This window comes from Lynx rufus, unplaced genomic scaffold, assembly GCF_022079265.1.
Source record: "Lynx rufus isolate CCGP_SWC_20201006 ecotype Redwood Valley unplaced genomic scaffold, mLynRuf1.p SCAF_3, whole genome shotgun sequence".
In the NCBI taxonomy this organism is placed as follows: Eukaryota; Metazoa; Chordata; class Mammalia; order Carnivora; family Felidae; genus Lynx; species Lynx rufus.
The window spans coordinates 175,562,291-175,576,283 of NW_025814845.1; the positions used below are offsets into that span (position 1 = coordinate 175,562,291).

At 38.4% G+C, this 13,993-nt stretch overlaps 1 protein-coding gene across 1 annotated transcript in view; it reads right to left on the bottom strand.

Annotated features, from left to right (window-relative positions):
- Window positions 1-13,993, bottom strand: part of TNKS (tankyrase) — a 210,691-nt gene that overhangs the window by 19,399 nt on the left and 177,299 nt on the right. Inside the window, exons 18-20 of the mRNA XM_047092410.1 lie at window positions 10,394-10,582; window positions 7,125-7,362; window positions 6,436-6,518 (exon numbers count right to left, since the gene is read on the bottom strand). Coding sequence (XP_046948366.1) covers window positions 6,436-6,518; window positions 7,125-7,362; window positions 10,394-10,582 — 510 coding nt within the window. The remainder of the gene's footprint in view (window positions 1-6,435; window positions 6,519-7,124; window positions 7,363-10,393; window positions 10,583-13,993) is intronic.

The window sequence follows — 13,993 nt, forward strand, 5'->3', positions numbered from 1 at the left end:
TTGATGTACAAACAGGATCTCAATCAATGTGGTAGCTTCAATCCAAAGAAACCTTAAGCTTTTCTGAATAGCTACATATTGTGTATATCTGGAAGCAGCAGAAACCAGGCCAGCAAAGCATAGAGTGCTCTCTATGAGGTTTTAGAAAAGAAACGGAGAATGTTTAATATATTTGTTGATTATATAGCTCCATCCATAAAATAAATAGCTCAATTCCTCCTCCCAATCACCCATGAAGTACTACTGATGTACTCATGAGGAAACTGAGGCCCAAAGAAGTCATAAAAACAGTACACGCAACAGCGGAGATGGATTGTATCGGTCTTTCCCTTGCCTATATTTCTTCAAAGGGCTGACTGGAAAGCTAAAATAACATTTAGTTGCTTGGGGTTACATGATACCCAATTCGTCCCCATACTTATCAGGCAGTGGCCACTGGAAAACCTGAAACGATAAAGCTAAGGAATTCAGATTACTGTTCATTTGTTCACTTATTCATACATATTTAATGAATACCTTCTATATGCTAGGTATTTCCTTAAAAAGTAACTAAGCATTTAATTCTAAAACTTCCCATTATAGCTCAGAAAGTTAAATAACTGTCCCAAATTGGTAGTAAAGGACTGGGGCAAGTAAACAAACAAGGTAGTACCACAAAAGTTCATGCTATGTCCTCTACCAAGAAGAGAAGTAAACATTAAAATACCGTACAGGTTGGTAAATGTTTTGGAGGAATCCTATGGGAACTCTATGGAAGGTTCTTACTTGATCAAGGCTGTAGGTAGGGCTGGAAAAGATGGAAGGAACAAGAAGGTGGTCAGGAAAGGTTCTTAGAAGGTAACAGCTTGGCTAAGAAGCAAGAGCTAATCAGTCGGAAGAAGGGAAGGGTATTTAAGACAAAGGGAACAGCGTACGGAAAAGGAAAAACAAGTAAGAGAATACAGAACATTTGGGAGATTCTCAGCACTGGAGTCCAAGAGGGTGAGCATATAACATACACACAGGAAAAAAGAAGGGATGGATAGAGCAGCAGGCTAGGAATAGATCTTAATGGGCTTTTTAGATCAAGTCAAGACAGTATCCAAAAGCTCCTGGGAGCTGTTTCAGCAGACAACACAATCAAAGTTGTATTTGATGAGGAGGATGGTAGCATTCTGCAGGGTTTGGAAGGGAAAGGGACTGTGTGAACAAGGTCAAGATGGAGTGGAGTGGAAGGGAGGGATCAGAGAAAAATTTCAAAAAGAGATGACAGGGCCTGGTAAAGAGAAATGGTTAATGAAAAAAAAAAAAAAGGAATAGGAGTAGGGATTATCCCAAAAGTCTGAAAATTGGTGAATCTGAGATTATCCTATCAATAAAAGAAATGTAAATATCCAATATAAGGCAGGTTAGATGTGTTGGTCCAAGATTTAGGGCTTTTATACTATTAGAGATAGATTTTTTTGAAAATTATCTTTTACTTCAAAAATAACTTTATTATATCTAGGAAATCACAAGTTTCTTGCGCTAGATATTTATATCTAGCACACATTAAAATCAAATTGATCAAACCTGTCAGACTAGCTACTTTCAAAAGGAAAAAAATGACAACTGTTGGCAAGGATGTGGAGAAAAGGGAACTGCTGTTGGTGGGAATTTAAACTGGTGCAGCCACTGTGGAAAGCAGTATGGGGGATCCTCAAAAGATTAAAAATAGAAGTACCCTATCATCCAGCAAGTCTACTTCTGGGTATTTATCTAAAGAAAATAAAAACACCAACTCAAAGAGACAGATGAGCCCCTGTGTTCACTGCAGCATTATTTACAATAGCCAAGATATGGAAGTAACCCAAGTGTCCATTAACAGATGAATGGATACAGGTGTGGTGTATTTATGCACAATATTACTCAGCCATAAAGAAGAATGAAATCTTCCCATTCACGACAACATGGATGGACTTAGAGGGTATTATGCTAAGTGAAATAAGTCAGAGAGAGGAAGACAAATATATGATTTCACTTATATGTTGAATCTAAAAGAGAAAACAGAAACAGACACACAGACATAGGAAGGAAACTTGGTTACCAGAGGAGGTAGGGGTGGGGAGTTGGGCAAACAGATGAAAGGGATTAAGAGGTGCAAACCTCCAGTTATAAAATACTTAAGTCTTGGGGATGCAATGTACAGCATAAGGAATATAGCCAATAACATGGTAATAACTTTGTATGGTGACAGATGTAACTAGACTTATCATGGGGATAATTTTATCATGTATAAAAATATCAAATCACTATGATGTACTCCTGAAACTAATAAATGCCACAGGTCAATTATACTTCAATTAAAAAAATCAAATTATAATCTTTAAAATAAGGATTATCCATGTATCAATGCAATTATCTTGCATATAAAGCAAGCATCATTTTAGGCAGGTTGCCTTTTGTTTCTAATATCTGTTCATTTTCTCTAGGGTAGAGAGAGAAAAAGTAGAGCTTTATTGCACAAAGAAAGTAGAGTTTTAATGAAAAAGCCCTTTCTTTTACTTAGGCTTAAAAGGATACAGGTCAGAGCAGAAATAACTTTACAATCATGTGCACAATTCAATGTCTTGAGTCCATTCCTTGGTCTTTCGATTTTGAAATAAAAATTTATATGATCACTTTTCATGAAAATATATAGGTTGCCCATAAATATGTCCACAAAAAGTCTTCTAAGTCATAGCATTTCTGTTTAGGAATTGCAGTGTAAATCAAATCAGCCTTTCTCATAGAAAAAGTGTTCTAATCAGGAAGCTATGTCATAAAGGAAGGGCGAAAGTGACACTGGTATTATATTTCATTAACTATAAAAGACCTGGGTATGTATTACTTGGCAAAGTATATGTGTTCAAACAGGCCAAGTTAGTTAAGAGACGTCTGAGAGAATAATTGTGAAGATAAGAGGTGAAGATAAGAGGCTATGATGTTCTGAAGGCAGTTTTCCTGATACTGGAGTAAAAGAACTATATTCCCCACTCCATTGGCAGAGAAGTATCCTTGAGCAGGAACAGAGGCACTGAGATCTTATGTGTCAAAACATCTCAGGAAACAGAACAACTCTCTGGATTAAGAGAAATAGAAAAGAATTAAGTGAATATAATGTTTATACCCACTCCTTCCCTCACTACACAAATATCTCGACCATCATCAATCACATACTCACACCCTGATATAGAATGTTAATGGGAGAAAATTCTATGGGTGAACTATAGAAAGGGTTACAGAATTACTCTATAACTAAAGGCTACTCAAGTAACACTTGGCGGTGGAAATAAAAATTAATTTGATTGCTTGATGACTGGGCCAGAACACGAACACAGTTCAATACAAAGAAAGGTAAAATCATTTGTCTGTGGTAAAGGCGCCGTGCTGGGCAATATACATTAAATGGAATAGTCAACATATTAATTAAAAAGATATAGACATTATTCTGGCAAAAAGAAAATCGATGGAACCATTTACTCAGAACAAAAGACAATACAACGGACCAAACAGGATAAGCTGTCAAAAGGACAGACTAAAGTATTATGATCAATAAGGAGATAACCATGACATAGGAAATCAGTTACTGAGAGAATAAAGTTAAAGAGAAAAAAATAAAACACAAGATTATGTGCAAACTAACTGCAAGAGTAGAAACTGAAATCCTTTGAAAATTTTTAAATAGTCACTTGGAGTTATTTGTGTGAATTAGGGTCTTTGGTTTATTAAGCAAAGATGTGTAAAATTTCACAGTTATTGTGGTCTGATCTGGGAAGAAGGGATACATTAAGATATATCTTTTGGCTTTATCAGAAGATAATGCTTTTAAAACAGCTTTCATACCTTCAGGAAGGGAATAAGGGGAAGACATTCTTACTGTTTAGAATATTCTCAGAAGAAATCTTAAACCAGAGGGTAAATCAATGGTAGGTGAAGCTAAAGGAAAAGTAACTACAGAAGTTTATAAAGTCCTCACCACTAGGGGCGCCTGGGTGGCTCAGTCAGTTGAGGGTCCGACTTCGGCCCAGGTCATGATCTCATAGCTCCTGGGTTCGAGACCCGCGTTGGGCTCTGTGCTGACAGCTCAGAGCCTGGAGCCTGCTTCTGCTTCTGTGTCTCCCTCTCTCTCTGCCCCTAACCTACTCGCATTCTGTCTCTGTCTCTCTCAAAAATAAATAAACATTAAAAAAAATTTATAAAGTCCTCACCACTAGACAAAGACACATCTGGTGCTTCATTAAAGCATGTTCTAAAAATTGGCACAGAAGCACAGCATGACTGAGAATTTTAACTGTCTGGACATTTGAAGGTGTTCTACTTTATAGTTAAGGGGAGTGATACGTTAAGTGCCTTACCCAATTTACATAGTTAATAAGAAAAATAATCACAACCAAGATCTGTTAGTCCAGTGCTATTTCTACTCAACCGTTTTGATCAATAAGAGCATAAAAGATGAACCATAATAAGCACTATAAAGAAGTTAAGCTAAAAAAAAAAAAGACAAGACATTAGAACATCCTCACAGTATAACTGCTATGAAAAAAGAAATGGTGTTTTTAATGAACTCCTAATTGACTATAAGCCTACAAAAAACCCAGAATGGGGCAAAGAGGCTAGTGAAGAATTTGGAAACTATGTACATATAAAGAATAACTAGGGAAAAAAAGCGTATAGTTATCCTAAAATAGGAGAAGCTTTGTAGAGTGGGTGGCTGGAAGGGTTAAGTCCATGATAAGTTGATTAGGTCTTAGAAATATATGAGAGGCTATATAACATGTTGTGGTGAGCTGAATGGCGGCTCTCCATGTTTTGATTACCAGAATTTATGAAGGACCTATTTGGAAACCTTTTTTTAGGTCTTTGCATATGTAACTAAGTTAAGAATCTTGAAATGAGGAGATCATCTAGTTTTATATAGGTAGGCCTTATATCTAGTGCAAGCGTATTTCTAAAAGATACACAGGAGGAGGCTGACAGAGAAGGCAAGGTGCCCATGGAAGCACTGCAGAAAAGCAGCCATAAGCCAAAGGGGCCTGGAAGCTGGCAGAGGCATGGGAGTGCAGACCTGTCAAAAACTTGATTTTGGGACACCTGGGTGGCTCAGTCGGTTAAGCGTCCGACTTTGGCTCAGGTCATGATCTCACGGTTCGTGAGTTCAAGCCCCGCATCAGACTCTGTGTTGGCAGCTCGGAGCCTGGAGCCTGCTTCAGATTCTGTGTGTGTGTGTGTGTGTGTGTGTGTGTGTGTGTGCGCGTGTATGCCCCTCCCTGCCCGTCTCTCTCTCTCTCTCTCTCTCTCTCAAAAATAAATATTAAAAAACAAAAAATAAAAAACGACTTGACTTTGAACTTCAGGCTTCCAGAATTGCCAGGGAATAAGTTTCTGTTGTTTAAGCCACCAAGTTTGAGGTAATTTCCTGTAACAGCCCTATGAAACTAATACGTTAAGTAGACTAGAAATTAGATTTCTATGCAAAACAAGGTAAATGTAAACATAAAATTAATGGATTATACACAGGGGCAGATTTGGGCACACTTTAAATTACAAGCGTTTTATTACACTTCCCCAAAGTGTAATAAATCATCTTCCCACATGGACGTTAAAAGAGTAATTCCTATGTAGGATCTGGGAAAGTGACTTAATGATCTCTAAACACCTTTCCCATTTTAAGATTCTACATACAGTAGCAACTAACAGTCAATTTAAACTCAGGAACTTATTATTCTTCAATATTTAACACTGATCCTGGTAATAAAATCATTGATAAGTTAAAAACTCATTATCCTGTATAAAAGCAGAATGACAAACAGAAGGGTCTTAATTCATAAATACCCTAATGATGACCTCATATTAAGACCTTCATATACATGTAAGATGTATGTGAAAATAGGACAGGTCTATGAATGTGTGGCCAAGTTTAGGTTCAACATTATTTTGGACTCAACTGGACAACAGAAATTTCCTAAAGAGGCAATTTTAAAAAGGTACACTTATCTAAGAATTATTTTGCTTTCCAAATTTAACAGATAAGTACTTTGTGAAGATTTTGCTAATATAAAATTTGTCATTGGTTTTAAGTGGAGTCAAGTCACAACAGTAATATATCGAGATGAATAAGGAACAACACTTTTTGGAAACAAAATAATGAAAGAAGATTTTGAAAACACTCTTCCGAGGTGGTTTCATGGCCTAAGTTTTGACATGTAATAAAACATACAGAGTCAAACGGCTTATAACAAAGTAACAGTTAATAACTCCCACCATCTATTAGACAATTTGGGGGAGAATAATAAAACACTGGGTTCCCCTGGTTTCTTTAGAAATTTGATGAGTTTTAACATATTGACTAAGTGATTAAGAAGTAAAAAACAAAGAATAGCAATTAATAGCTATTACTTTTTAATAAAAAAGACTCAGCTACATATGAGAGCTTACCTGTTCTGTTTCAAAGATGTCCCGAAGGTGTTCAAGACCAAGGCTTTTCAGGAATTGGCTGATATTCATGTCAAGACCCGCAACTAAAAGAAACACATTGAAGTTTTCAGAAAGCAGTTGATCAATCTAAAGGAAGTTACAGTATTTATTTAAAGCCATGACTCTGACACCCTTGGCTGTGCAGATGATTTTATACAGCGTAAAAATAATCCAGAATACATAAATTTAATTCAGACACTTCAGGTTATCTCTGAATTTGGCAGAGAAGTAAAAGAAGAATTTATCTTATCAGTAGCATTTATATTAATCGTAATATTATAATCTAATGCTTTTAGTGAAATATTTAATAGCTGGAATTAAAAATTGAATTTACCAGTTATTGTTTCAGTTTCCACTCCTTAAACATCTTTCAGGTTTTTTTTTTTTATATAATTTCAATAATAAGACTCACCAGTAGTTAAATGAAATATTATGGCTAAAAGTGGGTATACTGGAATATATGTAAGTAAGAACAAGATTGATGTCGAAAGATTTAGTCTATGAAGACAGTTCTTATAAACTGGTGTGTATACGAAGACTCACAGACAGGATGTCTTTAAGATAGGTGTTCAATACTTACTAAGAGAGGTAAGTGAAATCTATTCATTTAAAAAGCCCAAAACCAAATACGCGTTCACAAGTATACTCGCCTTCTCCCTCCTTCCTTTCTGCGCCCGCTGCTCCATCCCCTGTGTTGGCCGCTCCTCCTACGGCCAGTTCTGCTAAAGGGCCAGTGAGGTTATCGATGCTGCTGGCAGCAGACAGGCAGGAGGGGGTGGATGCTGGTGAGATCAGAGAGGCACTCACTACGGTGGCCTGAGGTTTAAAACAGGTAGGTAAGGCCTCCGGGGGCATGGCATCTATCAGCAAAGCTCTGATGTCGTCAGCCTAAAAAGAGTAATACAAAAAAAACAAAAAAACAAAAAAACAAAAAACAAACACACACACACACACACAAATACTATATTTTAAAACAGTAAGTTTTTCATTAAGGACAAAATGCATTCTGAAATTAGTCTTTGGCAAGTGCCTCATTATTGCCTATTGGTTTTTGATCATTTGTTTCCAGCCCCTGGCTCCAAAAAGTCCCAGCAGTTTCTTTTCTTTTTTTTTTTTTTAAATTTTCTTTTTTATTTTTTAAAATTTACACCCAAATTACTTAGCATATAGGGCAACAATGATTTCAGGAGTAGATTCCTTAGTGCCTCTTACCCATTTAGCCCATCCCCCCTCCCACAACCCCTCCAGTAACCCTCAGTTTGTTCTCCATATTTAAGTCCCAGCAGTTTCTACAGGTAGACCTGGAATCCCTGTATAATTTTTAAAAAAATATTTCATCTTTTGAAGATCTGATGTACAACTTGGTGACTTCAGTTAATAAAACTGTATTATATACTTGAAATATGCTGAGAATAGATCTTAAATGTTCTCGCTACACACACATCCACATATTCGAGAGTTAACTATGAAAAAAAGTCTAAGAGTGTAGAATGTAGACTATGTTGACTTCTGGAATGTTTTTTAACACTACATGTGCATACAGCTGTTCATACTGATCACACAATCACACACGTATTTAAAGGAGAAGTTCATCTTTTTGTTTTTTTTTGAGAGAGAGAGCGAGCGAGCATGCACAGGTGAGCAGTGGAGGGGCAGAGAGACAGGGGGAGAGAGAATCTTAAGCAGGCTCTATGCTGTCAGCGCAGAGCCCGACTGAGGGTTTGATTTCATGACCTGAGCTGAAATGCAGAGTTGGATGCTTAACCAACTGAGCTACCCAGATGCCCCTCATCTCTCATTTAAAAAAGAACCTGTTGGGGGCTCCTGAGTGGCTCAGTCAGTTGAGCATCCGACTTCGGCTCAGGTCATGATCTGTTTGTGGGTTTGAGCCCCATGTCGGGCTCTGTGCTGACAGCTCAGAGCCTGGAGTCTGCTTCGGATTCTGTGTCTCCCTTTCTCTCTGCCCTTTTCCCCTCCCTTTGCACTCTGTCTCTCTCTCTCAAAAAATAAATAAACCTTAAAAACATTTTTTTAAAAAAAGAACCTGTTGCAGGGTGTTAATTCTCAATCTTTTCTTTAGAAGGAGTTTCTATACTTACAGTATGTTTTTGTATACTGTTTAAATAACAACAATGATTTTTATTCATTGTGCATTATTTAGTGCACACTTAATAATTTAACGTATAATTAAAATCTGGAGACTTTTTTTAATGTTTGTTTATTTTTGAGAGAGAGCATGAGTGGGGGAGGGGCAGAGAGAGGGTGAGGGAAAATTCCAAGCAGGCTCTGAGCTCTCAGCACAGAGCCCAACGCGGGGCTCTTACCCACGAATTGTGAGATCATGACCTGAGCTGAGGTCGGACGCTTCACCGACTGAGCCACCCAGGGGCCCCTCTTTAATCTGGAGACATTTTACAAGGATGCCACTTTAATTTGGCCAGCTTATTTGTTAACTTCACAGTTAGGCACAACTGCTGTGAGACTACGTAGGAGCCTCCAAAAACAGAAAGCCATTAATTCCCTCCTCCGTGTGCCGCTCTTCCCATCAAGAGGTGGCATCTATTTCCCTTCCATTAAATCTGGGATGCCCCGCGGGTTTCTGTGACCAAGAGAACATAGAGGGAGTAATGTCTGAGGCTTTTAGTCAGGCTTTAACAGAAATGGCAGCTTCGACTTCTCTCCTAGAAGGCGTCTCCATGCTGTAAAAAAAGGTCAGGTTGGACTACTGACTCAGGAGGGGCTCCGTGGAGAGAGGCCCTGTAGGATGAACGGCCGCCCCAGACCCCGCAGCTCAGCTGAGGTCCTGGCTGAAGGCAGGTGCACGTATCACTGCCTCGCTGAGCCGCCGACCCATGGAACCGTGAGGAATAATAAATCACCGTTTTACTCCACTCACTCAGTTTTGGTTAAGCTACTAAGTGTTTTGAAGTGGTCTGTTAATCAGCAATAGATGTATGAAACAGGATGTGGCTTGGAAAAGTACTTCAGGTTAAAAAATGATAAATTATTGTGCATATTAATTTACTTTTCCATCTTCGGAAAAATAATATACTGCCTAGAAGGTAATCTTTCTTGGACTCTTTCATAGTCTCAGGTAAATGATCATGAACATCAGTTGTTCCTGAACAATATGCCAAATGTAAAAGTTAGAAGATATTTTACTAATGCAATTCTCTGAAGATATACGGTATGTTCTTCTAGGATTGTTTTCCCTCCCTGTTAGGCATGGCAAAAAGAATTAAGTTAGTGTACTGCTTAGCTTGCCTTAATAGAGTTCTGAATTATATAAAAAATACACATTTAAAAAATTCAGAAGGAAGGAAATTTGTTCTTATTCTAAGTGAAATACGCACCACTAAGGTAAACCTGCTGCTGCAAATTTTTTAAAAGTATTCATTTATTTATTTAGAGAGAGAGACAGCACGCACGGGGGAGGGGCAGAGAGACAGGGAGAGAGACTCCCAAGCAGGCTCTGTCTGCATTGTCAGTGCAGAGCCCTCCATGGGGATTGATCTCATGACCCTGAGATCATGGCCTGAGCTGAAATCAAGAGTCGGATGCTTAACTGACTGAGCCACCCAGGCGCCCCAGCTCTGTAACTTAAAGTCATCTCTGAAAGTATAAATTTAGTTTTTTTTTAATCAAAAAAAATTTTTTTAACGTTATTTAATTTTGAGAGAGAGAGAGAGAGAGTAGACAGAGTGCGAGCAGGGCAGGGGGCAGAGAGACGGGGAGACACAGAATCCGAAGCAGGCTCCAGGCTCTGTGCTGTCGGCAAAGAGGCCAACACGGGGCTCGAACCCACAAACCGTGAGATCGTGACCTGAGCTGAAGCTGGACGGTTAACTGACTGAGCCACCCAGGCGCCCCGAAAGTATAAATTTGAAGCAATACTAAATAACTCAGAATGAAGACTCACCGTCGCCAGATCTAAAGGTGTCTGGCCTTCCTGGTTCTTCATAGTTGGATCTGCACCATGTGCTAGGAGTAGGGCACATAACTGTGTCCTTCCTTTCTGGGCTGCTTCATGAAGAGGAGTAAACGCCCACTTGTCTGTTGCATTTACACACGTGTTGTATTTTATCAGCAATGCCGCTATGTCCACATGCTGAGGAAAAACAAAGGATGTGAAGAGTGAAGAATGAGATTGGTGAAGCTCCATCAGGTACGCTTGTTTTATTTAACATTTCATTCCCTCTGTATCTCTATTCTCATCCTTCATAGAAGTTTCTTCTATTAAAAAAGGCCTACGTAGCCCACTCCTGTATTTTGGACTCCCATCTTTTCTCGCCCACAGAAGCTCAATTCCGCAATCACTCCTTTACCTGGTGACTCTTCCCAGGGGCTTTTAACATTATTTATTCAGCCTTTCAACACGGTCAGGTCTATCTTAAAAACGAACACACGAAATGCAACTATTACCTGACTCCACGCCTCCTACTAAAGGTCTAGTCTGTCTGTCAAACCTTTCAAACAAGTGTTCTTACTTGCTCCTTTTATGTTCCTATTTCCCTTCTAGCCACTGCAATCTGATCTATTTATTGAAATACGCGTCTCAACGATTCTCCGTGTTCTCTCTTCGGCCTTTGGGAAAGGTAATGTAACATAACAAAATGACTTTTTACAAAACTTAGTCTGTCATGTCCAAAATGACTCGAGGGTGGGGGAAATATCAGCAGCAGATGCGTTAACTGACAAATGGCGTGAGGTGCTCAGATGCCGAACTGTGACAGAGGAAGAATAGAAAAGAAGAGCTACATTTGAGAAATTGTGAAGGAAAAACTACTGGGTTTTAAAAAGACATTAACTACAAAGAAAGAAAGTGAGAGACAAGTCAAAGATCACTACCTCTCTTTTTGCAAAATTTGTCTAGAAGATTTAAAAAACAGAATTGGAACTGTTAACAGAAACTGAGCAGTTTAAGTGGGAATGAAACTGTAAGAAAGTTAAAGTTCACTTGGGGTAAGTAGTTTTTGAGGTAAAATATCAAAGTAATGATGTCCCGTAAATGGCTGGACACAAATGGCTGGAGCACAGATAAGGGTCTGTTTATTCACTCACTTAACGCTCTCCCACCACCTCCCCCAACAAGCACACATTGGTGAACACCTACTATGCGCCTGGCCCTGGGGGTAGGGGCCCCGGGGAGGTCTGCAAAACAAAATGTCTAGCTGATAGCTGCAGCCAGGTGATAAATGAACTCACTAAGAAAAGGAATTCAGAAAGATGATTTCAAGGGGGATAAAGCCTTGAGAGAACAACATTTGGGGAAAGGAGAGTGGGCGAAGGGTCCCCAGAGGAGACAAAAGAGGCACTGAGAACGAAAGAACTATAAAGAGGCAGGACTGCGCAAGGCAACGTAGGAGAAAGTTTCAAGGAGAGCAGTTTCTCTCAAATAATTAAGTTCTACATAGCATAAAGTTTGTTTCTTCCCCAAAAGTCCTCATAAAATAAGCTTCAGATAAGCAATTATGCAACAGTAATATTGATTCAATGATTGGGCTTTGAGAATAATAAAAATAACCTTATTCTTATAAACATATTTAGGGATGCTTAGTTTGGTTACCTACCACTAATGAATGCATTTTTGAAATTCATTTCAACTCCAATATTCTATAATTCTGTGCAATTGGCACATTTGTGTTCTTTATGGATACATTTCCTGGCATAACTTGATCACTTTTAATAATTAACTCAGAAGCACATTATCTGTTGAGACTAAAATTCTGACTCATGCTGCAGTATATTCAATTATCAGAAACTTTCGTAAGAATGAGAAGAGATGGGGAAGGTAGAAACAGAAATATCCCAAGATGAGATTTAGGCTACCCTTCTTCATATTTTCTATATGACAGCCTTTTGCTCTCCTGAAGACACTCACCTCAAAAAGAACAGACACTTTTTCTGAGGTAATATTAAAGCTTTTTAAAGATAATACAAGTACTTATTATTTCAGGAAAATAGTTTCAGAAAATAAAGAGAAGAAAATTTATTAGGAAAATACGAATGAAATAACATTTTTATTAAAAAAAAATTTTTTTTAATGTTTATTTTTGAGAGAGAGACAGCGTGAGCAGGGGAGGGGAAGACAAAGAGGGAGGCACAGAATCCGAAGCAGGCTCCAGGCTCCGAGCTGTCAGCATAGAGCCCGACACGGGGCTCGAACTCCTGAACCGTGAGATCATGACATGAGCTGAAGTCGGACACTTAACTGACTGAGCCACCCAGGTGCCCCAGACCAAGTAACTTCTAAGGACACTCTTGCATTTGCTCTGAGAGTACAAGAAACAAAATAGGAGTAAAGGAACATCATGACACTAGGGCGTCTGAGAACAAGCTATGTTTTGTGATCCTTTTGGGATTAGGAATGATACATCATCATTATAAAACTGATTCTAACACAAAAGATAAAAATAGGTACCAACTGTGGTATTATCCAAATTACTTAAAACAAAACAAAACAAAACAAAACAAAACAAAACAATGGGGCACCTGGGTGGCTCAGTCGGTTGAGCATCCGACTTCAGCTCAGGTCATGATCTCATGGTTCCTGAGTTCGAGCCCTGCATCGGGCTCTATGTTGACAGATCGGAGCCTGGAGCCTGCTTCAGATTCTGTGTCTCCCTCTCTCTCTGCCCCTCCCTGCTTGTGCTCTGTTTCTCTGTCTCTCTTTCTCTCAAAAATAATAAATATTTAAAAATTAAAAAAAAAAAGTTTAAAACAAAACAAAAATCCCCCAAAACGTATCTCCCTTATTCAAAGGACGTATGTTGAAAAGGGATAGCTTTTTGTTCAGTTAACCCAAATCATGGAATAACTTCAAGCTTCTCTCCAGTAAGGTTATATGGCATTCAAACAATGCTTCTGATGATTCATTTTATTCTACTCCCATGTGTACTGGCAGGGTGATATAATTCGGTAGACTAATTCGCACAGGCTTCCAAAATTAGATAGTCCCAGGAAAACTACGTGTGTGTGTAAAATGAATTGTATACAAGTATATGGTATTTATTATTCAACTTTCTTTATATTGAATATGTAGTTTATGCTTGGAGAAACCAATTGCATGCTTGTTAAATTTGCTGACAGACATGTGAAAGGGCAATAAACAGGAAGGAGTATATTACTACCAAAGTAGATGAAAAACACAATTCTTAAGTCTTCTAAATAGCTACACCACTGGGACAAAAATAGTAACTGAAATTTAAGGCTGACAAATGCAATAAATAAGCTGCAGCTTAGTTCTATACCATTTATAAGAACAATGTACTGAACTGGAAGGTCTAGAAAAGGAACTGAACTCTGCTGGAATGTTTCCAGAAGAAAGAGCCAATTAAACATAGCTTCAGAATCCAGCTGAAATGCAGAACGCTTTAAATGACAGATACTATGTAAATACTGTGAGGGCCTTAATTTAATTTTAGAAAGCTGGAAAGTAGGGAGAAGAGAAACATAGTTGGGCTCCAGTTAGAACCATTTAATTGTATGAATGTCATGAAATCCACCCAATATTATACAC